We start from the raw sequence: 26732 nt of genomic DNA on the forward strand, positions 1-26732 counted from the left end.
CAGTCTGAACATCTCTATAGCTTTTTCATGCCTTCCAAAAACTTCCACCAGATGCTTCATTTTGCTTATGTTTTCCTTAGAACATCCGAGGATAAGATGGGTTTTGCTTAATTATCCACTCAGCATGAGGATTGATGTGGTACAAGTCTAAGAGGTAAGTGTCTGGGTCCAGGCAATGTTCACCTACCAAAACAAGAGATTCAGAAAAAAAAAAAAAAAAAAAAAATCATTTATAGTCTTAGTCCTACAGTTGCTAGGTTTTCCATTTTGGTTGTGTGGGGGGTTTTTTTAGGTTTTGATTTAGGTTGTGTGGGGTTTTTTTTTTACCCCCCAAAAAAACTGTATTTGTTCATGTTAATTCATGTCCCTGAGGAGGGATTTTTATAAGGGCAGTTAATGATAGAACAAGGGGGAATGGGTTTAAGCTGAAAGAGGGGAGGTTTAGATTAGATATTAGGAAGAAATTCTTTGCTGTGAGGGTAGTGAGACACTGGAACAGGTTGCCCAGAGAAGCTGTGGCTGCTCCTCCCTGGAAGTGTTGAAGGCCAGGTTGGATGAGGCTTTGAGCAACCTCGTCTAGTGGAAGGTGTCCCTGCTGATGGCAGGAGGGTTGGAACTGGATGAGCTTTAAGGTCCCTTCCAACCCAAACCATTCTATGATTCTATGAATTTCAATATCACAACCATTCAGAAGTGTTTCCACAAATCTGAAAAATTTATAGTTATTTATGTTAAAATGAATGTATGTTTCTTAAAACTCTACTAAACCTGAGCTTTGATCTGTGTGGAAAGGTGCTCTAATACCAAATAACTTTAGCACTTGAAAACCATAATGAAATATGTTAGGGATCAAATCCAGAGACTGAATTGTTTCCAATGGCAGAGCTTTTCTTCTACAGATGCTACCAAGAGAGATACTAAGAGGCAGCCAAAGCACTCCAGTAACTAACAGTCTCCAGAAGCATCTGGAACAGGGCATAAGAATTCTTTTCCATTTTCCATGAGCTGCCAGCCATTAGCACAGATGCCATGTGCCAGCCCACACTTAATTAAAGTCCAGATGAGAAGCACACAATTAAAAGCCTACTGCATAGAATTAAGTTTCCCTTTACTTAGATGAAGGTAGTTATGGTTTTAAGCTCTACACTTAACTGCAAACGTTTAAGGGGAGGGGGAGTTTAACATGGTACATTTAACAGAATGGGAGGTTTGTTTTTAAGCTGGACAAAGTTTCATGTGTCTCTGTCCTCAAGACTTTTGGGCTCTTGGGTTTCCACTTTTCTTCATAAGCAGCTTCTGAATAAGATCCATTAATGTTAAGTATTTTTTAAGTCCAGGCTTCAACCTTCCCACACACCTGCACTATAAGGCTTTGCAGCAATGGCTGGAAGACGTGTGAACCATCAACCCAAGAGCTTTTACAGGTGGTCTTTGCTGCAGGTCAGGTTAACCCACGCATGTTCATTTGCCTTCCAACTTCTGAAGCCCCTCCCCCCCATCATCCTTTTTATAGGTCCCTCCTAAGACAAGTTCAGCATAAAAACTGGATATCAGAGTTCTTCTTTTCAGTTACCATCCAGACTTACCAATATTCCCTCCCACTTCATACAGGAGCAAGTTTGTGCACTCCATTGAGTTGTTACTGCAGAAAGAAAAACACGCTGCAGTTAACAAAGCTCTGCAAAAGGCAGGTTAGGTAGTTTAGTACTGTTTCTTCCAAAAGAATTGCTTATGGGTCAGAGGCCAGCAATGGTCAAGGAAGCTACAGGCCATGGTACAGAGACCTTGCTGATCCTCCTGAACAGCACAGCTGTTGAAAAGGACACCCAAAATTAGAAAAAAGAAAACCAGGCAGATATTCCTCACTGGTAACAAGAAGCACAATGTATCTGAACACTGACTTTTCCGTAGGAAGACAACAGGCATAAATACCAAAGTTCATTGGCAGCATCCCTCTAGAACTGTTGGCCTCTTCAAGAGAAGCTCATCTGCAAGAAGACTTTGGCTGCTGTAGTATCTTGTTAGTGAGATACCAGCTGACCCATATTCAGCCAATTTCCCATCCACCCTCCTTGTCTAGACATCTCCTGCTCAGGGACACAGTCAGGAGATGCACTAATGCTTTACCTACTAAATACAGTCGGCAGGCATGGTGACAGAGAGGGGCAGGAATTCTTCTGTTCATTGTTTAGGTTATTTCAGCAATTCACCACTGGAGGACAGGAGAGAATTGCAGAGCTTATTTTAGCAAATCTCTATTATTAATATACGCATGTTGGAAATACTACTCCAGGAAAATAATGTGCACAGGTGATGTTTTTATCCAGAAGAGCTAGAGAGGGTTTGGTTTGGAGGGTCAATGTTATTCTACTTTCCTTTCTGCAAGGCTGCTACAGTTCACTTGCTGTCCAGCAGCCCAGAAGGGACCACTGACCTCCTAACAGCCTGAGCGTAGGGATGGAATCACCCAGGTGAACTAACATTTGCTTGTTCCATCCAACACACTATTTCCAAAACTTAGAATAGAGGAGCAGTAAACTGTCTTCTAACAGCTCACTGGGCCACTACATCAGCTCTGCCAGCAGACAGGAAAACAGCAACCAGACCATCTGGTACCTTTGGTTTGGGTTTTTTTGTGTTTTGTTCTTTTTTAAAGCAGAGAAAAAGCCATTTACCACTTGAGGAGGTTGACAGTGTTAACAATATTCCAGCCATTCTGGCCCAGGTTCTTTTGAAACTGCCTCAAGACATCAACAACTCTGGTTGCATTGTTCAAATGCACCTCCAGCGAATCCTTCAGGAGAAGCGAAGCATGGACCTTCACAATCTTGGAAGGCTGAACAAGGCAGGCAGAGAGGCAAAAAGAAGAAAGTGCTTAAAGACAGACATTGTTATCAGCTAAAACATCAAGTTTCAAAACAGATCAGAGAGTGAAGAAATAAACCTATCCAGGCACCACTTCTGAGGTTTGTTTCTTATCCCACACACACCACAGGCTGGAAGCTTATAGAAGCATCAAGGTGAGCATCATAAATAAAACATCTGTGCCTTGGTGTTGTGGCTGTGGAGACAAGCACTGCTCTCCATCAGCGTGCGCTGGTGCTCTCTGCTGTTCAAACGCAGCACTGGCAGTAGAAGGGATGCAAGTTTGATGAAAATAGGATTTGGCAGAATAAATTTTGACAAACTGTTTTGCCCAAGTCTGATAAACTCCTCTGGAATTCATTTAAAGTACTGAAAAAAGGAGTTTAGACAGTTGAATTGCAGTTTACTGCATTTCAGAAAGGTAGTTTCAAAAAAAGGGAAGCTCTGAGCCATCACAGAGCAGCATTCAGCTCCTCTTCCCTCAAGATTGTTTTCATCGACTGCTGCGTAAAGTAAATTCTCAGAACTTTTGTGGAAAACGCTGCACTGTTCTAACAAGGTCTGATCTGCAGCAAGTTAATTTTGCAATCCCAAAGCTTTTGCAAAAACAGTGTTGAGCACCAAGACTATTAGGAAGCAGCATTAGCTGTGTTCTAAGCCTTGGGTCATCCATGTAACTGCATTGAGTCACCTGTTTAACTGCCTACACTATAGTTGTCCTTTCTGCAGCCAGATCATCTTCCACAGTGACATGCAGCCTTAACAAGCCAAATTTTAGGCACATGTCCTCAGTTCCCAATTCCTACAGAAAGGCAGGGGATGTACTGGCTTGTGAGAACACAAACTCTTCTTCAGTTACGCAGATTTAAGCTTTCAACATATTATTTCTACCTGCAGATTCCATCTAGCTCATGTCCTTAGAGCATCCCAGTTGCACCACCACTGCAATGCAATACTTAAAATCCAGCACTGTAACTGCCACAGACTCAACTAACAGTGGCAACCAAAAAAAAAAAAAACAAAGGCAGAATGACTCGAAGGACCTGTTTCCAACATTAATACACAAATAGATCTGATAGTAACATCTGTTTAAAAAAATCTCAGTTTGCATCAACACAAGGAGGGGTAGAGCCATTTCATTTATCCAGGAAGTTAATTCTCTCCTTTTAAGTGGCAAGAACCTCATCCTCAAACCCTCCCATGTAGATCAGCAGCATAATGGAGAAGAAAGAAAAAAAAAAAAAAGAAAAAAGAAAAAAATAAAAATGTACTGAAATTTTCACCTTAACTTCATGAAAATAATTCTGCCTTTATCACTGCAGACATATCTGGGAATCTAGAGCCACGTGAATTCTACTCTTCATGTGAGATGAAAACCAGCATTTCTGCTTCTAGTCTCTTCCCCCTTCTCCTGCCACAATGCAGCATCTTAACCAAGTGTTCTGTAGCCTGAAATTGGTGTAGTACATTTGCTGTTGGGATCAGTGTTTGCCACAACCTGGCCAAAAGGCTCTGGGCAGCTGTTTCTCACAGTTCTGCAGATTTTTCTCCCTCTCACTTTGTAAAGAACATCACTCCTCATCATTTTCCAATTCCCATGAAAGCATTCCCAATGAGAAAGCATTTGACACTGTTACCTCTCATAACAGTTTGTTATTGGCCCAGTTTGTCCAAGTCCTAGCTCACCTCTGTCTGGTTCTTTTCCACCTTGTCTTTATCAGCATGAATCTTCCGCAACAAATTTTTAATTCGCTTGTCACAAAACTGGTACTTTTTGCTATTGCTCTCATTCAGTTTTCTCACTTGAGCTACCAGAAAAGAGGAGACCTGGCAAGGGAAGAAGGAGTAAGATAGGAATTAAATCAAGCAGAGGTTAAGATGTCATTTAAGAACCTAAATATCACTTTATGAAGCTCCTTGAATAGACAAAATATCCAAATACTCCGTAAGCAGGTAGTCTTGGAACTCAGCCAGAGGTTTTGTCTGCAAACATTTAACTCCTCTGAATTTTCCAAGACTGTCTCTTGTCTTATTTTAACTCTAGGCAGACCAAGACACTGCTACACCACACCACAAAATATGGGCACAACTTACTGTCCAGAGCAAATCCTGGTAATGGATCATCATCCGCACGACATCAGCTGCCCCCTCTGCCAGCTGCTTCTCCTTCCCTTCGGGGATCTTGTTTGGCAGCCCTTTGTGCATGAAGAGGTTTGGGGCCATGACTGTGGAAACATTCCAGAGGTTCATTTTGTTGTTGTTCTCCCTGGCAACCACTTTGCTGAGAAACTCAAGTAGAGCCTAAAAAAGAGGGGAAGAGACTTAAGACATCCATTACTAATAGACCTCAAGAAACTACTGTGGCAGTTACTGGAGAGGTCATTTAGATAGCATTTCTTCTTCATATCCATAAGCAAATCCTACTTGTCCAGTCAGGAAGTTCAGTGACCAATTTTTATACTGGGACAGCAACAAATAACCATACCAAGCAGAGAGAGAGTTTGTCCAGCACTTACGAATCAGGAGGGAGAGTCTGCGTGGGAAGCAGATAAGCTCTTACTCCTTGGCAGGTGGTAATTTACAAAGTCCAGTTGTAAAAGGTACAGAATCCAAAGATGACCCCCCTTTCTCCCAGTATCGTCTCAAAGTTATTCCCAGATGTGGAAAAATAAACCCTTCTGGATGATCTCTTCTGCCTCACGCCTCCACCAAAGCCGTGACACATGACAGATCATCTTTGACTGGATTATATATTCCTGCACTCTAAATAAAGTTTGCAGGGTGCTAAGTCAGCCTTGTCTTTATTACCTGAAAGCTGAACTACTCAGGGGAAAAAAAATAAAAATAAAAATAAAATTTTAAAAAAGCAGCAGCAACAACCACCTCAGCTCTTTTAAAACACAGAAAGGCAAAGGTTGTGCACTGCCTGCAAAGCTGATCCCATCAGCATTTATTCTTTCAAAAATTACTAGGTGAAAGGATTTGAAATGCCTTCTGACCAAAAAAGGGAAGGAAGTTACAAGCTCAGTATTATTTTTTAGCATTATTTAGAATTATTTATTAGTTTGTTTTGGTTTGTTTTTTAATTTAAACACTATCCTTCATAGATGATGACAATACCACAAACCATCAAAAGTCTCAATGTCTTTCCCTCTATCTTAGCATTACCCACAGACAATGTAAGACCTACACACCTTTCACTCCATAGTGAAGTGCTCTAACACACCAAAAAAGAGCATGTTTCTAAATGAGATGATCCAAAATCACATGGATTCCTCCCACTCTGAAGTCTGTACCCAAGAGGCAAACTGTGCTTCCAGCTTACGTTCTCTGCAGAGCCTTGAGGTGTTTGGAGCCCCAAACAGACTTGCTATCCCCATTACAGATTTCCATTCTCAAGTCAGTGAAACAAAACCAAATAGCATGATGTATGTTATTTACATACAAGTGATTTACATATTAAGTGATAGAGTTTCTTGAATGAAAAGCTGGAATGACACAATGTTTTTCCAGTAAAATCCAGAACAGGTAGTTACCTTTAGAGTGTTTCTGTTGGGCTCTGGTAGAATCAGGATCAGAAGGTTTAGAGCTTGCAATCTTTGTTTCAGGTCTGGTATATCTAAAGAGGGAGAGCAACAACAGGACAAGGGATTCAGGCTCCTGAAGCTGTTCTTTCTGAGCACAGGAATCCCTCAAGGAATAAGGCAATTACTTATTGTAGTGGTTGTCACTTAGGATTTGAGACCTTGTTTTACAGAAGTAAATGAAGCTCATATAGCCCTTCACTTCATAGTGAACTATCTAGGTTTTAGAAGACTGGCTGGTTTGTTTCAGAGTACACAGTCTACTAGCAAGACCCCATTATTCCCCACTTCTCATACAAAAAAAAAAGTGCATTTAAATAGCTAGCTTAATGCATTCAAGCACCTATTGAGGAGAAAACCTCAAAATAAAGCAGAACATTGCATTACCTGCAGGCAAGCCAAGGCTGGGCACCCTGACCAGCTGCCACAGCTCAGCCTGCATGTCACTGTTTATCAAGTTGTCCTAATTCATGGTAGCAACTTTGCAGCCTCAAATGACACAGCATAATGTAAGACTCCAGGACAGTGCTTCTAGACAAGGACGTATGCAAGCAAGCACCGGTGGCTACAGCTCTCAGGCTGCCACATCACAGTACCCCAGTCTGGCTGCAGTTCGTATCGTGCTCTGTATTCCCATCGAATCCAGAGGCTCCCAACACACCTCACAGGAGAGCCCAAGACCAGCAGAACTTTGCAAGAAAAGCACAAACTAGCAAACTGATGCTAAACAGGCAAAGCAGGGACTCACTTTGTACAGCAGCAAAAGCAGGGAGGTACTCTGCTGTCAGCAGTGGGGCTGGCAGCTCTCTTATGAATCTCTTCAGTAGCCCAGATACATCATTCTGGTGGACTTCATCCCAACGGAAAAGGCCAGTATAGAAGTCCCTTTCCAGCTTCTGTTCCAGACTCTATAAAAAAAAAAATAGATGGAATTTATTACATGCTTTAATAAGCAAATACAAGGGAAACTCTGTAGCTGAGCACTAGGATGGCAACTCATTAAGTCAAAAGCACACAGAGACCCTCACAGCAGGCACACTCCCAGATTTCCCAGCAATGGATGTGTCTAGTTGTACTGGGAAGGTAGATGAGACAATTCAGGTTATTTAGATATTTGCTTCAGCAACATGCATCCTGATCACCTCCAATACTCCCAAACACTACTAAAGATCTCATACCTTGATTCTGGTCTGGGACCCAGAAACTCTCAAAATGCCTTCTGTTTCAAGCCCTCTCTTTTCCAAGCAGGACAGCAGCTATTAAAAGGTGAAAAAAAAAAGAAAGTTCTTAGGCGCAAAGGATGAGAAGTCAGCCCTTCCTTATCACAGGGTTCCTGACCCCGAGGATCAGAGGTGCAAATAAAACCAGAAGAGAACTTACTGCCTGGAGTAACAGAGGGACCTTGGTGTTGGGGAGCAGTTTTTGGTCATTTTCCAACAGAGTGTTGAGTGGAACTCCAAAGAGTCTTTTCTCTACAACAGAAACACGTTATAAGTCTGTGTCTCCACTAATAGAGATGTCAGGGATATATCCACCAAACTGCAGATTAAGAGGGTACATTTTATAAGTGTAGGTACTGTAGAAAAAGAGAGGAATAGTTAACAGGACAAGTGCATTTGACAGTCAGAGATAAATGTGATGTTAGGTCTTGATGTTATGATTCAGTGACTTCCAGGAGAAATTCCAACTAAGGGAAAAACACCTGTCACAAGGTTTCTTATTGAAGACCCTCTCGGTTCCAACATTTCAAACACAAACCTGTGAAAAGATCAATGTAAAAAATGCACCACCACCCCCCCCCCAACAAAAAAAAAAAAAAAAAAAAAAAAAAAATCGAGATTAAATACCACTAACCTGTTGTTTTCAGTTTTGATGCCTTGTTTCTCTTTAGCTCAAAGCCCAGAACATCACAGAGAGCTGTTAGTTCAATAAGGGCCAGCGTGGGGATCTTCTTCATGTCCTGAGCAGATAGATCTCCAATCCTGGTCACTCCTAGTCTGCCCTTGGGGATCTTAAATTTCTAAGGGCAAACACACCCAAGGTTCAGTACACATATCACTAATCCCACTGGTATCAAGTTTTGCTGCATTTTTATCATTCCTTACCATAACCAGGCGTCTATTCATTCTCTTGTTTTCAACACTAAACAAATGCCCCAAACTACTCCTACTTCTACTCAACCCACAGCTGAATAAATATTTTCCTTTTCAGCATTGCTCTTTAACTGTATTGGAATTCAAATTTATCTAAATTAAAGACAGCCTGATACCCACCCTAATCTACTTGAACTTTGGAAGCACTCCGGTACATTGACAAGGAAGAAAACTGTTAGCATTACAAGTAAGAAATTCCAGTTATCCTCTTCTTTTCAGTGGAAATTACCCATATTCAAATCCAAATAGCCAGTTTCACACACAGGTACTACTTCTTTTGATCTTTCACTACACAACAGTTATCTTTGCCCCACACCACAAGGATAACTGCATTACCTGTCCAAAAATACCTACCTAACATAGACCTGTTCCAACACTATCCCATAGTGGACATTTCCAAGAGCTGATCATACAGTTGAATCAAATGTCTTGCACCCCTCTACACAAGAAGGGAACTAACAAAATCTAACAGGAAAAATTCCTTCAGTGCTTACAGTTAGGGCATTTCCATCCTTTAACCTCCTAGATTCAGACAGGAATGATCCCTTGAGCAGGACAGCCGCTTGCTCCGAGTAGGCAACATCCATGTTGAACATCTCCTCTTTTCCAGGGTTTCGAACTGTGCAGGAGTAATCCTGGGTTTCTGCTACAGAGGAGAAAGTGTCTTGAATTTCAGAAAGCCAAAAGGATAAAGCTTAGAAAATAAGTGAGCTAAAAGAAGTTTGAGACAGATTTGAGGACCACCACTTTTTAATTAAAAAAAACTATATTAACATTTGAAAAGAGTTATCATAACACAGTCCTGAGACTGATCAGTAGGGTAAGTTTAGTTTAAAGCCACAACATTACAGCTACAATCACCAGATCACTGGTAAGACACAAGCATGGTCTTATATTAAATGGCATACCTATGGTTAACTTCTCTTCACACAATGGCATATGGCATTTATAGGCTTTCACCATAAGATCTTTGCTAGAGTGATTTTATTTGCATCTTCTAATGACTTTCTGGTCATTGACTTTCTGCGTGTGTCTGTTATCAATTAACACCACCAGAGTCTGGAAAAATTTACTAAATCCACAACTGTGGATAACCATGTATTTAAAAAACCCACAAACAAGGCCAATATTTCAGAGTCCAGACTACTATTATTTCCCTTCCAGTTCCAGCCCTACTTCAGATCCTACTCCCCTTCCAATCCTACTCTACATTTAAAAACTTCCTTCTTACTTCTCTGTACATTTGATGCCCATAGGTTGTGCCACAACTGATCTGGACTGGACTCCTTTTTTTCTGCTGTTGTCTCCTGAAAAATAAACCAGAACATGTTTGCCTGCACAAAACAGAAGTTATTATAAGACAACACAATTTTGCTAGGAAAAAAAACCCAAAACACACCTGGCATTGTCTGCTAGTCTAAGAAAATGCTGTTCAAGCTCAGGGCTACAAGACTACTCTGAAATTAAGAATTATAATTAGAGGATTTGGCAGGCAGGTGTAAAACAGATGACAGACAGTAATTGTGATAAATTTGCACATCATTAATTCTTTCTCTCACCAAGTCAGCAGCCAGTTTCCTCCTTTTAATTCATGCATTGAGGGGCTAACAAACAGTGGACCAACCAAGCTGCATGGGATCTACCCATCACTTTAGAGAAAGAACACATTAAGTAGACAACAGCACCTAAAAATTTCCCTTCACGGGCTTCATAGTAACCTACCTCTTCATGTCCACAGAGAGAAGTGAATCTTTAAAAGTATAAGGAGGTATTTGATAGGCAAATCTACTAATAAAAACCTTACTTTTGCTAGAACTAGTTAGAATATAGGAAAGCTTATTCTGTTACCAAAAGTTAGCAACTTTCTGAGAACATGCTTATGACATGGAGTTGTGGACCAAGGACTGAAAGTTAAAAGGAACCTGTACAAAATCATTGCAAATGGCCAAAACAGTTCATCTGCACAGAAGACATCCTGTATCTTTAGAGTAGGTGCACAACTGATGGGCTTGCCATGAAAGAGGAACCAATTCATTTAGCATCTGGCTTAATCACACACCTTACCTTTCTGTATTTCTGCTTCCTCACTTACAAAGTGGAGATTTCAAATATATTTTGGTGTGATAAGGGATTTATCATGCTTTGCTACATGTCTGGAACAAGTGTTATAGCAACACCACACCTGTTTTGGGGTACGGTTCCTGGACACATCCTTCAGAGCCCCAAAATTGTGCTTGGAACTGGGACAACACAGCAAACCAGTATGGAAAATTAACCAAAAAGTCTGCTTCCCTCTGGGATTTCTCCAGGAATTACTCAAAGGTAAAGGATTTATTCTGCTCATTGTCTATATCCACTGTCATATCCTAACGCCTCAGAAGTTTACCATTTTACACAGAAATCACTCTCAGTTTGCCCAAGCTGAGCATCAGTCACTTCCCATGAAATAAAGAGGGCAACCACCACCCCTTGTGTACACTGTGAAGACAAGCAAGGAATAAATACAGAGGTTAAGCTCATGGCCACTCAGCAAAGGAGGAGCAGTCAAATGAACCAATTCAAAATGCATAATCTTACTTTCATTAAAAAGAGAGGGGAAAAACACAATGCTGGTTTTTGTCTCACTGACCTCCACTAAAACTGTAGATCTCAGGGGCAACTGCAAAGCCTTAAAAAAAAATTAAGCCAAAGAAAATATGAATAATTCCAGCAGAGTCACTGCAAAAGAGTCCAATGATCTTGCCTAAAGTAAAAAGTGAGGAAAATGTTTCACTTCCAATTAAATTAAGGCAATTTAAACAGGCAGCTCTAGTATCTTTGCACATGCCTTCATTATACCAAAATGTCATTTGAAAACATCAGACTTTATCTCAGTTCCATATCAAATGCAAATTATCAAATACAAATATTCGCAACCTAGTGAGTGGACATATAAGATTAAGAGCACAGAAGTCTTCTAGTGATCTCTAGGAAGATTACAGACCTGCAGGTTTTAGTAGCAATTTCTCAACGTTGCAACCTGGATGCAGAATTTCTACAACCTCAGCTTCATTTCAGCTCAAAAGAGGAAGCCATCTATCAGGAAATGAAAGGAGCCCTAGACCCAGAAAGCCAAGTCAGCTCTCACAACGCCACGAAGTCTTTCAGGAAATCCCATCAGATCAACATACCTCAGAGCTGACCACTCCAAAAATGTCTCGGACATCACGCACAGGATGCTTTTTCTTCCTCCTCCGAGACCGGGAGTAGGTGTCCAGCCGCCGCTGCACAGCAGCAGCCTGGGTCTTGGTCAGGGTGGAGAGCAGCACGATGTTGTCGTTCTCTGAGGCACCGTCCTCGAGGAGGTCGGACAGACCCGCGTCCTGCAGCCACTCGGCTTCAACTTCTCCCTCTGCAAGGCAAGGGGTGAGAAGAGAAAGGATAACAGTAATTTGAGTGCTTGGAACACTTCAGAGGCAGAAAACCAGAAGCCTGAGCCATCCCCTTTCTGGGCAGCAATGGGACATCACTGGAAGGGAGCCGCATCTTTGTTAGGAAGCCACAGCTATTCTCAAAATCTTAGCCCTATTCCCAGGTACCCAGCTGGGTGAAACCAGAGGGGATACAGCAGTTTAGGCAGATATAACTGCCCACATACTCCTTTCTCCTCACTCTAGGTGAGGGAAGAGAGAAGGAAATAAACTTGTGAAGGCAGGGATACTGCCAGGAACACAGGCTGCCTCAAAAGCTGGGCAGAAAGCGGGGCACAAGTGTGACTCTGCATGGTACTTAGCACAAGGATTGCCATAGGAACTGAACCCAGGGGGGGGATTTCACAGGACATGGGAGGAAAGTCAGATGCACTCAGTTAAACCTGCCTTTATATGGACTGTCTGGGCACAGGGGAGCTCTGGCAACAGGAGACAGTGCCCAGCAAACCCAGAGTGAATGGCAGTGCCTCCTTGGAGGGCACCCGATCTTCTGCCAGCTTTGGGAATGGGCTAAAGGTCTGTGGGGAGCCACAGCACACAACACTGCACATTTGGCTTTTGTATTCTTCCCAATTATTTGGCTATTTCTTTTAACTTTTATTTATCTATATACACATCTATGTGTCAACTTTTTAAAAATATTTTTAATATCCAGACACTGACCTGTTGGAGTCAATGTATTTATTTAATATACAGAACTATGTGTATGTACCATCCCTATTCTTTATGTTTTTAAGTGGATTGATATGCATAAGCTCATTCAACAAAGGCAAAAACGTTATTCTTACTCTGTGCATTCGCTTTATGTCTGTGCCTACTCAAAACATCACTAAAATTAAAGACCATTCCAGCTCCAGAACGAAGTGTGAGAAGCCTGAAGACAGGAAAGCAGCATTATTCAAACAAGCTTCAATTCATCCTTCTATATATATATATAAAGTTACACTTCAAACACAGAAGACAATTTTTTCCTTATGGAATGCAGCCTTTGTGCAAGTGAGAAAGTGCCCTGAGCAAGGCAGCTACTTAAAATCCAAGGATAAAAGAAGCAATTTAGCAGGTGGCTTCAACTTTAATACAGTGAACCCCACAAAGCCTTTATCTTTTCAGTTCTATGTACCACATTCATTCACTGCAGGCAGCTCCAGCATAGATCTACCAAAGGTTATACTGGGAAAAAGAAAAGTCACAACTGAACTGACTGGAACAGAACAGTTCATTCCCACTCTTCCCTCCTTTTGCAAACTGGTGTCTCCTCAGTTATCACAGCTGCTCAGGCAAAGTTTTATTATTGCTGCATCAATCATAAAAAAGCCGTGTAGCTTTTCCCCAAGAGATTAAACCATTTTTCTGGGGAAATTTCTGTGTTCATGCAGCTTGCAAAACCATACTGTGACTCCCTTAAAACTCTTTTTAAACTTCAGAGCACAGTTTTTATGTTGTTAGGTACTGTAATGAACCAGAACCTTTTTCAGCATCACACCACAATAAATAGAGTTGGACTTGAAGTCAAGTATTTCTTTTAATGAATCTTCTAGGCAGCTGATTAGCTTTCCTATATGGTCCTAAGTTTTGGTCATTTCCCATGTCTGGTTCTATAGAAGCCAAGAGGTAAGAGCATCACCCCGGTCCTGCTCACTTGCTTACAGCTGCTCACACATGCGTGGTCCCATTCACAACCCTCACTGTACACTGATTTATCCTACATCCCTGGTTTCACAGCAGCACAGCATGCAAAAGACTTCTGGTTTATTTTGTCTTTGGAAACTAAAGGAAGTGAAGTGTATTGCTTGTAAATTTTGAAAATACCCAATTCCAGTCATAACAGGAAACTAATCTAATGCACAATACTAAACAGTGGGCCTTAAATCGGACATCCGTGTGAGCCTGCTGCCCCTTCTGATGCCAAAGCACCAGATTTTAATTCCTCTCTTTAATATTTTTGGACCACTTATGTTTGCCAGTAATGCAAAAGGAAACCAGCAAAATAGGTTATTTATGGGGAGAAGGGGGAAATCTGGGAGAAACCGGTCAGAACTGAGAGGTCTATAGAAACTGAGCTGCAGATTTAAGCCTGGAGAGCTGCTGAGATTTTCCTTGTGGGTTCTGGACAAGCAGCATTTCAGAGGGGGCACAACTGGGAATAAATTTGCAAAACTAAAGAAAACCAGTTCCAAAAACTTACTTGAAACTTAAGCTAACCAAAACCAGCACTCATCATAAAGCATTTTGTTTCCAAAAAGCTATGAGACAGCTAACATTAAGCACAACTTCCTATATAGCTTTCAAAGGCAGAGAGGAGTCACTCTTTGCAGACACTCCTCAGACATGATTCCATGCTCTGGGGATGCTGGCAGATATTTTAGCAGCACTACCACAGAGCACACATGTTATCAGTCTGCTGTACTGCCAGACCGTGGGGAGAGCTGGATAAACTGCAGACAGCAAGGAACGGACGTGGCTGCTCGCATTTCAGGAAAAAGCTACTTTCTGCCATCTTCGACTCTTAGTGAGGTCACAAGCATCATCAGCACCTTTCAGCTGACCCAGTTCTTCTGCAAAGTTACACGTTGGCCTCCCACTAACATCAGGTCACGAGCCACCCTTACACAGGGCTTGCACAGGAGACCAGCGTTCTCCAACTGGGTCAGCATTTTTGCAACGCCTTCTCCACACGGTAGCCTCCATGCTGTCCCTGTCCTGCAGTTACGATTGGTTATCTGCCAGGTTGAGCCACACCATCTCCAGACAGAACTGTCAGCTGCTGCCCAAGTGCAGCTTCTCCAGTTCTATGCAAAGAGCAATGGTGCCTTCGGCTCCAGGGAGCCCCAAAGCCTCCGTGCTTCATCGCCACCTCGCAGGGCTCCAACCATAAATTGCAAAGACATGAAAGCCAAAAGAAACCAGTCAAGTTCAGCTTCCTGCATCCACACCATCTGAAATTTCCCCTTGCTACTTATGCTTCCAGCACAACACTTATTTGCCTGAGCTCCTTTGCAGAAGGCTCCAGAGGCTGAGTGTGCCGCACCTCCTTCCCCAGCCCGCCGGGAAAGCTTCCTTACTCGGAGTGTTATTTCAAGTCAGTCTGGTTTCCATTGCCAATTAAGCAGTCAGCTCCTGCCTACTAGATTAATATGCACCATTAAAAGACACTTTTCCATGTGTCCCTGCTTACACACAGTAATTGTATTGCCTCTAGCATATCAGCCTTTCAGATATCCCAGACAGCCTTTCATCTCATGGCATGGCCTCTTTTCCAGAGTCTCCTTCCTGGTGCACTCATTTTCTGAGTCACTTCTGCATCTCTTCCAGCTCTTAAAAAACCCAACAAACCCCTTACATCCTTTATGTGGGGACACTAACACCAGACCTGAGTGTTTACCACGTCTTGCCTAATATAGCAGACATGGATGATGATCGTCCCACCCCACTCTCCAGAGTTCAGCTTCTCTACACACCCAGGATAGCTATTTACCCTTCCCAAGCACAGCAGCACACTGGGAATTCCACTCAAATACTTCCTCATTACATACATGGATCATAGAATCAGCCTGATCTGAGCAACCTCATCTAGTTGAGGATGTCCCTGCTCACTGCAAAGGGGTTGGACTAGATGGCCTTTAATGGTCCCTTCCAACCCAAACCATTCTGTGATTCCATGACTTTCACTCAAACATTTCCCTATTACATACATGGATCATAGAATATGCTGATGTTGTTGAAGATGTCCCTGCTCACTGCAAGGATGTTGGACTAGATGACCTTTAATGGTCCCTTCCAACCCAAACCATTCTATGATTCTATGACTTTTACTCAAGCATTTCCCCATTACACACACGGATCCTTCTCAATACCAAACCAGCACAACAGCTGTAGGCTGCACAGGCTGCAAACCCAACCATTGAAGAAGATGCACAGCCAACTAAATCACTTCCTTCAGAACAGACCCAGGAAATGTGTGACCCCGATCTGTGGGATCGCTGGGTGCTGAACATATTTTATTATCCCTCCAGCACCCCAGGATGTTGTACCTCCCATGTCAAAAGGTAATTGGTCCAGGTTCCACTTATTTCAAAATACTGGATAACATCAGTACTACAGAAAGCCCATTAGAAACACCCCATGCACATGAAGCAGTCTTCAAAAGAAAGAAAGGGGGTGGGAAGGAGATATATAAGAAAAATCTGGTGTGGCTGGACTCAAGTAATTCAGGATGTTTATTACAGTTTCTTGAACAGTGAATCAGAGGGGGGAAAGCCTGCCTTCGACAAAAGCAGCTCTCAAAAGCCACTACGATGAAGTTTCAGAACCATGTAGAGAAACAAGCCTTCCAAAACACCGTCAGCTGTCACAGCGTGTTTGCTGTACAGCCATCTGCATGAGGAGTGAGAGCCCGTGTTTGAAAAAACCTGGAGCCTTGGACGTACTCCTGACTGACCTTTAGAGTCACAGCTTTGTTTCAGAATCTGAAAGCAGGCCAGCACTCCCCTTCTGCAGGGCATTGTCCACCACCCAACAGGAAAAAATAAATAATAATAATAAAATATATATATATATCTGATTTGACTGGTGATATTTTAACCATATTCCAACATGCTTCTAAACCATTCAGGTACATAAGCAAATTTTCCAAGATGTTCATCTTCCTCCCCTCGCTCCCAACATTTTTGGCAACCTACCCTCTTGTGTTTTGACATCTGTAAGGCTGCATTCCTCTTGCTCGGCTTCAGCGCTCTGCTTAATGTTCTCTACTTCCAGCCAAAAACTGTCCATTGACAAGTTGTCCAAAGACTCTACCCTGGAATTCGTGCCCTCTGACACCGGGGATGCCAAAGGACTCTTCAGAGGAAGCTGGCTCATTTTGCGAGCACAATTTCTGGTACTGAGAGAGGAAGAGATAAGGAGAGAGAGGTTAAGCTACACGTATTCAGAGAGGGCATTCACAATGCAGCGGTCTTCATTGATTAATGACTGCAACAGAAGCCAAACAGAGGTAAGTGCTAGACTTCCTTTGGTTAGTGTTGAGCAATAACAGACAAGGTTGGGATCAAATCCCCTAGAGTAGGGGAAAAACTGCTGTCCAAACATGCGAGAGGATGCAATATCAACATGGGTTTTCTGATGCTGTCCTTCCAGTGACCTCTGAGACACCACCTACCACTCCCACACTCACTTCCAAGACTCCCCTCCTCACTTACGCAGATACCCTCTACATTTAGAAACCACCGAGATGTTTCAAGCTTAGGCCACACGTGCCCTGATCACCTGGCACATACTGCAAACTCACCAGCCACAGCAGCTGAATGCAGCAGGCTTGTCCTCTGTATGCAAAAACCAGCACAGCTCTGTCTCCTATACTTCAGCTAGTGCAACAAACTCAGATGTCTGAGGTACTTTTTTCTGCCCAGACCAAATTTTTCAGCTGTGAAATATCATAAGTGTCCTGGGAAATTCAAACATACAGAACTTTCTTACCACCCTGCTGATTAATTAATGGGTGGCTGAAGTCCCAGACGGGTCTCGTTCAGCTTTCAAGCTCTTTGCAGAAAGTTGTGAAGTTCTCATCAGTTCATAAAATAACGTCTCTTCTAAAATGAATTTTAATTCACTTCAAAGAGTTGCAAGTCATTTAAACCCTGCTTTTTCCAAGGTTTTTTTAAAAAAGGATAAGTAGAACCTACTTGTGAAAACACCTCAATGATCCAAATTAGGAATATGAAATTAAAGAGACTGCATGCTACACTATGATGGTTTGAAAAACACCTGTGAACAGCCACCACCAAACACAGATGGAATTGCTTTCTAGTCTCATGACAAAAAAAAAAAGCACATCAAGTCTTGTGCCTTGAAAACCATGACAACAAAACAACCACCAAATGCAATTTAGCCTCCCAACTCTAGAAAGACTTTGAAAGTTATAGAAGGCAAGATATCTGGTAAGTTTTAGTTCCTTTCATTCCAGAAAGCCATTATTAACAGTTCTGCCATTAACTTGCTTCTGTTATAAGAGGCATTTCAAGTCATAGAAGACTAAACTTGAAGATCTACCAATCAAGAGGTCTATGTCATAGGATATTCTGCACTTACGTTTACATGTGTGCACGCATATTGTGCTCATACTTTTTTCTAAAATGCACATAGGCAGCCCTTCTCATCCAAAGGTCAGAACTAAAGCAATAACTATCATTCCAGGAACATCTGGAGCCAGCAACAGCATTGAGAACAAGAATAAGAAGGTTTTTACTTGTTTGGTTTACAGGAACACAAAGATTAAAAAGTGCTATTATGCCATCCAGCCCACCTCTGACAAGGGCAGAGGTGATCTGCTTGTTTAGTTCCCATCCCCACACTTCCCACCCCCCTTTCCTGTTCCTGGATATCCAAATAACAGGCTTCCAGTTAAGATGACACTTTATAGCCTGGTAGAGCACTTAAATAGTCAATCTAAGATTTTTTTAAATCATTTTTTACCTTCATGGTTCATGCCCACCTCTCAGTTCTACTACAGCTATCATCCCAAATAATTATTTCCCCTTTCAACTTTTTACTTATATCTTACCCATTAGGAGTTAAAAATTTAGACCATATCTCTCACATTAACTCTTCATCTCTAGTATTTCTGTCCATTTTCTCACATGTGCTGACAACCTCCTTGTAAGAGGATTAATTTAAACAGTGCCACCTTGCTGGCACCAAAAAGACTATTTAATACCTTGCTATGATATCCCATTAGAATAACATCACATGCCAGTCAATAGGAATCATCACTTGCAACATGAAACTAGAAGGTTGATTTTAGATTTCCTTGAGTGACTTGGTTTTGGCCATATCAGTGCCAGAAACACTGTGGCTGCTGAACTTGTGCTGAAGAGCAGTCTGACAGTGCATAACACTAGACAGGCTGAGGAACCATCCTACCAGCTCTCCTAATCCCTCTACTACAGGCACTCAGCAGGCACACAACTACCCTTCTTGCCCTAAATTACTGCCCTGTACTACTGTAGGATCTAGGTTATGCAGATCAAAGCAGCTCTGAAACATACTTTTCCTTCATGTTCATCTTGGTTTAGAACCAGCTCATCGAACTTCCCAGAAATCTCCATGGATTCACACCAAAACACAATTTAGGTTTGCAGATCCAGCAGAACCTACCCTAGACCCAAGCAGCAGCTTGCACCCAGCACATACGCTCTGCAGCAAGCTTGTGTCACACATAGCTGTGACAATCCCTTCCCCCCCCCTGCCACAGGCTTGCCTGGAAAAGCAAAACAAAGCAAAACAAAAAAATTAAGCCAACATAAATACAGTCTTGAGCTCTCTCAAAAGGGTGACTCGACTTAGATGTTCTGCATGACTTACCCAATACCAGCTCCTGAGTGCAAGTTTTAGCCCAGGAGATGCTATGACCAAGTTGGGTAATACTTGTCTAGGCATTAGGGCAGATTCCTGGTGTACATCTGAGAAGGGTCACAGCATCTTTACAGTCCAAGTTTTGGGCTTTAGCCTTACCAGCACTTATTTTTGATCTTCCAGCACCTTCAGTCCATATCAAGACAACATAGTTCTGGTGCAAGGATATAGTTTCATCAAAAAACTGAACTACTGTACCCCTATCTTACTCTGACTCATGCTTCTATAGGAAAATAACCCACAGTTATTTTCCTTCCTTCCATAGCTGGAAATACAGATGTTCTAGTAGTCCTTTCACCAAAAAGCTCCACCATCAGTCACACTACATGCCTACTCTCAGAGAGCCATATTTGAACTACTTGTGCATCAAACAGCCCAAAAGCCATCCTAACTCTTTTGTCTCAAGAACCTCACAGACTGATGCTCTAAACTCCGTTTGAGCAAGGTGCAGATGCTCAAGTTACACAACAGCTCTACACAGGAGTAGCAGGATCCAAAGCCCAGCTCTACAAGTCCTAAGCTAGCATTGTGGTACCTGTCTCACAGGACAACACCAAAGCAAAAGTCATGTCTATAAATTTAGAAAATGTTTTCTTCTCTGGTCTCTTGGTTTGGGTTTCTTTTTCCCTCAAACACACTGCATGGTGCTTTACAAACCCAACCACCCAGGTGGAAGGTTAATTTTAGATTCAATGCAGCTAAAAGATTGTTCTTCCTCATTGCATTCCCAAATCAACAGAGGACAATCTGTGACGTATAAACATAGCAACAGTTTAGATGGAAAGTGTAGATTGTTGACTTAAAATGTTAATCGCTCAGTTGCAACTGGGCAAAGGGTAGGTGGAATAATCAAGTCCACTCTGCTGCACTGTAACAAAAAGCTCAAGTTTTAAAAATTAACCCACCAAAAGGCAAACTGACCAGAAAGCCCTGGTTAAGGGCAGCCATAAAGGAATGACTCTGAAGACTGACCATCCTAATGCAACCTTCTCCTCTTATTTAAGAGCAGAACTAGTTTTAATGAGGCTTGAGATTCATTCAGCTGACTCCCTTGACACCTTCAGTCTAACCATGACTTGACAATATTAACAGCAGAGTTATGAGATGTTAGACTGTCACGGACCTTATACAGTTCATTTTCTTATTATTTCTTCTATAAATCTCTCTGTGTAGAGCATTGGTTGCCCTTAGCAAGATCTACGTGCCTGCATTGTGCTGAGTGTTGGTGGCTCACTGGTCCTGGGCTAGAATATGAAGACTCAGAGTTGGTTTTGACCTGTTCCTAGATACTGTCAACACACAGCAAATACGTTACAAACACTCATGCAACTCTTGGCCCTCTTGAATGTAAAAATAAACTAAACACTGTTGCTATGCATTTTTTCATTCCAGGCTTGAATCATTCCTGTCAGAGAACTGCTCAAAGGATCTGTAGCTGCCTAGACTACTTCACTGCTTGCTCAACATCCTTCCCTCATTGAAATACCTTTCTAGTAGATGAATAAATAAAGAGGTTCCTTCTCAAGCATTTCAAACAGAACAGGAGGTGACAAGTGTAAGCCAAGAAAATGCAATTCCTTTAATACCATTTCCAGAAAAACTAAGATGAGAAAAAAGCAACAAGAACAGAAGAATTAAGTTACACTGGGCAGTCTTTCCACACATAAACACCTATTTTTAAAAGACATTTTCAAAGACCTGGAGCAAGCACAAATGCCCACATGAAACAGAAAACAGATGGTAGGAGTTTAAATTAACCTCAAAAGCAAGTTAGGAGCAGTACATCAAGTCACAGGATCATAGCAATTCAGACCACTAGCATGATCCACAAGCTCTTTTGAAAGAAAAAAATAATTAAAAAAAAAAAAGAGTGAGAAACTATTCTATCAACTGGTTGCAGTATGTTTTCAGATAAAGACACTAAGTCAGACAACAAAAATATGTTAACGTCAACACACACACGTCTTACTGGTTTTCAATTTACTTCAAGGTCAAAATCAATTGATGGGTACAAAAGCACAAGATTAAATGAAACAAACAAAAAAATCCATGTAGGAAAAAGCCCCTCTTCACTTTTCTTCCAAGTTCCTATCCTGAGCCTACCCTTAAACCCAAGTGAAAAACTGTGTAGTTAACTCTGAAGAGAAAGAATCTCCTAAAAATCAGCCACCACAGTCCATAACTTGATAGGTTTTCTTGTTTAAAATCATGTAGTAGGGTAAAGGCAGCCAGAAACAACAGACAGGAGTATTTGAAAAGTTGGTAAAAATCCTGAAGCAGTAAGTCACCTATCCATAGCTATATCTATATAAAATACAGATAATTTTGCTTACTGAAAGTATTGGAAGCTTAAACATCAGTCTTTCAAAGTTAGTAATGTTAATATAAGAACAAGTCCCTGTATGAAGGAAGTCAATCTATATATTATCAGAACTTTAGATGAAATATTCATAATCAGTTATTTCATTCCAACACACAGAATTACATAAAACTCCATTCCCAACACAGACAGTAAATTTATCCAGGAGATGCCTTGAGAATACAAGCTCCACAACTTTTCTGCTAAAGGTCTAAATCAAAAGCAAGCTCTACAGCAGATCTATAAAGCCTGGCTTTGTTACTCTTACAACCCCCCCAAATTTTATACACAAAGTACAAACACCACAGACTACCAGTTCCCTCCTCCTCCCCACAACAAGCAGCAAAAAGAGCAATACTGAAGTTTACTCTTAGGAGAAAATGAAAAGTACGTGGCTCGTTCAAATTCCTTAGACCAGACCATAAAAGTAAAGGCAGACTAATTACCAAATGACTGTGGCAGCAATGAACAGTAACCTACCTCATAACTCTTCCCATGCCTTACTTTCCCTGGTTTAACTAAACCACAGCAGCTAAAGAGGCAGAATTAAAGCAATTTTAGAAGCAGGCTGCCACTGCCGCCGTACGTCTTTGCAAACTCCTAACCATAGGGGATCTGCTGATGTACCTGGCAGTTTCACCGAGGGCATCCCCTACCAGAAGTCACAGTGCCTCTAGCCTGGGCTGGTTTATGTAGCACTGATGCCAAGCACCGCTTATCTTCACATTAAGGCATTTTACCAAGGACCTCGCACCCACAGGACGGCACGCTTGAAGGTCTGTCTCTATAGCACCAGCAAGAATAGCTCAGATGTCTCTACTACAATTTGCTAATAAGATTACAGCTTGTTTTCAGTAACACAACAATCAGTTCATCAAGATCTTCCATTATGCAAGCAGCTCAGGGAGCAGCGTCATTTCAGGTTGTTTTTGAAGAAGCCTGTTCTGCAAGTGATAAAGAGGACGTGCCAGATAGCTCTGCACGCGTGGAGTATTTCATACCAGATCCTTCCTGCTTTCCCTCATCCCAACAACAACAAGGCACTCCCCAACTCCTGTCCTGCCATCCCTAGTGACACCAGAAAGACAAAACAGAGATTTTTTTGCCCAGTGCTATGTGGAGGGAAAGACTTGAATCCTGATGTTTGTGTGTGTAAGACACTGCTTTAGCTTGGCACCTCCACCACTTTCTGTGCTGGACACAAACTCCAAAGGTTACCTCCAGCACAGCACTGGGAGCTTTAAATAAAACATAGGTTATAGCTTACCTGACAATAAGTGTTTCTATCAAAGTATTTAAAGGCAAAGAAACTCCATCTCAACATCTGTTTCTCAGGCCTTCATCTGGGATAGATTTGTCTCCACTCTGTCCAGCAAGGATCTAAATAAGCAAGCTAAGGAAGAGTGAAAGTTGTCTGTAATTACAGATCTGCCTGGAGGTGTCTCGGACCAAAACTCAGAGCAGAACAAACACCAGATTGATAAGCCCATGCAGATACAGCCAAATTAAAAATATTCAAAGCCATGTTTAGTTTAGTCTATTAGCTGAGTGTCTGTCCCATCACACTAAAGTTTGTTTAGGCCTCAGAAGACATAAGCTGTGCTCTCGGTACACAGTTTTTGTTTCACTGTAAGGTCACTGCGGACGAGCCCGTTGTTCACTTTCCCTGCGTTAGCACGGTAAGTCAAACAGGAAAGGGCTTTCATCGACACGGAAATCCGGCTGTGAGAGAGGGGTACCTAGCCAAAACAAAGCTTTAGGAGTACTGCAGTCTTTAATGCAACTGTGGATTGATAAGCCTGACCTACCAGATCATTATATGAGAATCGTTAATTGAAAGGTGGTATTCGCATCCCTAATTCCATCCTCACACACTCCACTGAAACCATGTTCATCTAAACACACGAGCAGCTTTGTCCATCCAGTAGTCACAAAGACCCAGGCTACCATTCAAGTTCCACCTATCAGCACAACACAAGGATGCCAAAACCCACAGACCAGTCGGGATGGGGCTGTGGATGGGAGATCCCGTGCATTTGTCCTTCCCCACTGCCCCTCCGCAGTACAGAGGCTGTCCTGGGTTTTCTCCGGCTGCTGCAAGGCAGAGCCCATGCTCAAGATTCCCACGAAGTGGTTTGCAGGGACTCATGGCCTGTTAGTGACTCGGCTGTCACATCCCTGTAGCACACACTGCCAGGGATTTTTGCCGAGGCCAGAATGAGTCAATACCTCCCAGGTACTAAACGCATCCTCAAAACGCGCTACCGTTACGTCAGGCGAGGCACCCTTCCTTTATTTCCATCACCACTGTGACTTCAGGTGAGATGCTCAAGCTCTACACACCTGAGCTGCCCAGCTTAGGGACAAAGGGGGTGAGGGACCACACGGTTTTCAGAGGACAGGCTGCCAGTGTGTCTGAATCTTTTATAAAAAGGCTGTGAGTTTATTTTTTGTGTGATCGTTCATTAATGCAAAGGCTTTTTACAAAAGCACAGATTCACACATATTAAATAGTCCTACAAGTTCTTTAATGCTGAACTTGGAGTAAATCAGGATGATAGAACCCATTTCTTGTTGCAGCCCATTCTACCAGCTGTACCTACATCACAGCAGAGAAGAGTAATTATAAGTTGTTGCTCAGATGCATGAGAACAGGCAAGAGACTTTGAAGAGGTCACAGGAGTAACCTGCTGACCAGCACGAAGTAAGGAGGAGTTGAGAGACGTGCTGGAATCCAGCTCTACTTCACGCCTGAGAGGTTTAGGGATGCAGGAAGACAGGAAGGACAGTCATAAGCTCCTTGTTGTATTTCTCAGGTAAGAGTCATTACACATAAAACAAAGAGCTTGGCTATTCCATTGCCATGAAAAGCCTCCCCTTGGTTGAGATTTATAACTAATTCTGTAACTAATAATTGGAGTACTGCCTGTGAGCCCAAGGCCACCAACCCCAGCCACCCCATGTACTGCAAACTTTACAACACCGAGAGAAGGAAGAGGAGGGAGGAAGAACTGGCTCAGCAATGGCTTTTGCTCAGCGGTGCTTTGGAGGCACAACACCACCAGGTCTCTTAATGGGAACCAATGAGCATGCCGTGGTTACTGCTGCAAAAATAAACAGTCATTAAAGTCAATTAATTAGAAGACCAGGATGGTTGGCGTATCATCACCTTATTGTATAGGCATGTTTTAGGTCAGTCTTAGCAGAGAGGCTTAGTTACACATGTGCATATGGGACATGTTTCACCTGCTGCTGAGACCGGAACGAACAGATGAGAACTGTAACTTGCCAGGAGTTAAGTGTTGTGGTCAGAGTTAGCAAGCAAATCTGGGGTTCCTGCTGTAGCACCTCTTCAGACCTGACCACAGAGGTGTTCTGGCACCAGTACAGACACTGGAACTCAACTAACTTGTTTGGCAAAAACCAGAAGTTGTTATTGAATATTTTTATTTACACCAGAGAATCTCTGCAATACTCAAGGTGTCAGTCTAATTCTCTTACACATGAGTAATTTTCAAGTAATTTCTCATGTTATTCCTGTAACATTCCCCCTAAGATTATTATTAATTTTTAATTTATTTTTTTTTTACATTTCAAATTTTGCCTGGAATCTTTAAAGATTCCCTTTCTTGCTTCTACACACAATGCCAAAGTAAACTAGGGAAAACGAGAATTCAGGTAGAAATACGAAAATGTAAGCTATGGTTAGAAATAAAAACACTGTGAGTACATTCACAAAAAACCAACAGGTTCTGATTACTGCAGCAGGGAGACGTTCTGAAACTTGGTGCAACTTCCAAACTGATGTGAATACACATTAGATAAAGTCTTAAGTCACTTAATGCCATTTAAGCACACCAACAGTACAGCGTTTGTCAAGCAAAGTAGTTCCATTTTCAGCTGTGCCCTTTAGTATGTGAGCTTTGAGCAACATTCATAAATCTGCAGTTCTTGCCTTCAAACGGTTCTACAAATCACTGCACAGCCCTCAAACCTCACAAGCTCCCAGGGCAGTGTTACCACTGAATGACAAGGAAATGTGCAGTCTGTATTTCAGTCCCTCCAGGTCCCGCTTCACAGCTCACTATGTTGATCCCAATTATAGAGTTAACACAAACAAAAAAAAAGGGGAGTTTGAATAGGCTTGATTTCATGATCAAGGCAGTTAAAGTAGAGTTTTAAAGAGCATATTACAGCCTGCTCACCTCTGGAAATTTACCTTGTTTCCACCTATTCTGTCCCAAGTGTTGCCCTACCTCTACACCCTACCTTCAGGAGGAGGAGGGACCACCCCGCGACCGTGCTCCATACCTGCTGAGGCTGCTGAGCCTGGGGCAATGGTCTGGCCGGGCAGGCTCCAGCACCACTGAGGGCCTGGGGACCCCACTCCTGGCCACCCCGGAGCCACGAATGCCATGCTTGTCCATGTCCAGGTGAGGAGGAGAGCGGTGGTCAGTCCATCCGCGTTCCTCTGCTGTCCAGCCGAGGAGTGGCTGCTGAGCCTTGCGGCTGCTAATGAAGAGCCGCTCCTCGTCACCCACAAGGAGCTGATCGGGTGGCCGCGAGCATCCTCTCCTCCTTCCCTGCATCCACTCGTCCAGGCAGACTGAGCAGAAGTGAGGGTAAATCCACCAGCACCTCCAAGGCAGCAATGCCCGAGGCTGAGCCGCCTACACCTGGGACACAGGCTGAATGACACAGCCCACCACCAGCATCCAGCGCTCGGAGCAAGCAGAAAATAGCAAGGAGTTATTTCCAAGCCTGGGCTGAAGCTAAGGCTTGCTAAACATTAACTCAAGCCTCAGCTGCCTGAAGTAACTCCCACAAGCAGCACTAGGAGGGAGGAGTCAAAGAGCATATTTGCTGCTCAAAATTGCACTTCTCTGAAGTA

The 26732-nt window shown here is 42.5% G+C and overlaps 1 protein-coding gene across 1 annotated transcript; it reads right to left on the reverse strand.

Moving 5' to 3' along the window:
- ARHGAP40 (Rho GTPase activating protein 40) lies at positions 1-26268 on the reverse strand. Its single transcript, XM_029084028.1, has 15 exons — positions 26153-26268; positions 16752-16954; positions 11773-11993; positions 9834-9909; positions 9097-9248; positions 8304-8469; positions 7830-7921; positions 7628-7705; positions 7198-7357; positions 6402-6484; positions 4960-5166; positions 4552-4692; positions 2676-2836; positions 1587-1642; positions 1-183 (listed from the first exon to the last, which is right to left on the reverse strand). Exons 1-15 carry the CDS (start codon positions 26266-26268, stop codon positions 77-79), a joined length of 2019 nt encoding a protein of 672 aa, XP_028939861.1. The 3' UTR covers positions 1-76.
- Between the last annotated feature and the right edge of the window lie 464 nt (positions 26269-26732).

Source organism: Antrostomus carolinensis, unplaced genomic scaffold (genome assembly GCF_000700745.2).
Source record: "Antrostomus carolinensis isolate BGI_N321 unplaced genomic scaffold, ASM70074v2 scaffold13373, whole genome shotgun sequence".
NCBI classification, from domain to species: Eukaryota; Metazoa; Chordata; class Aves; order Caprimulgiformes; family Caprimulgidae; genus Antrostomus; species Antrostomus carolinensis.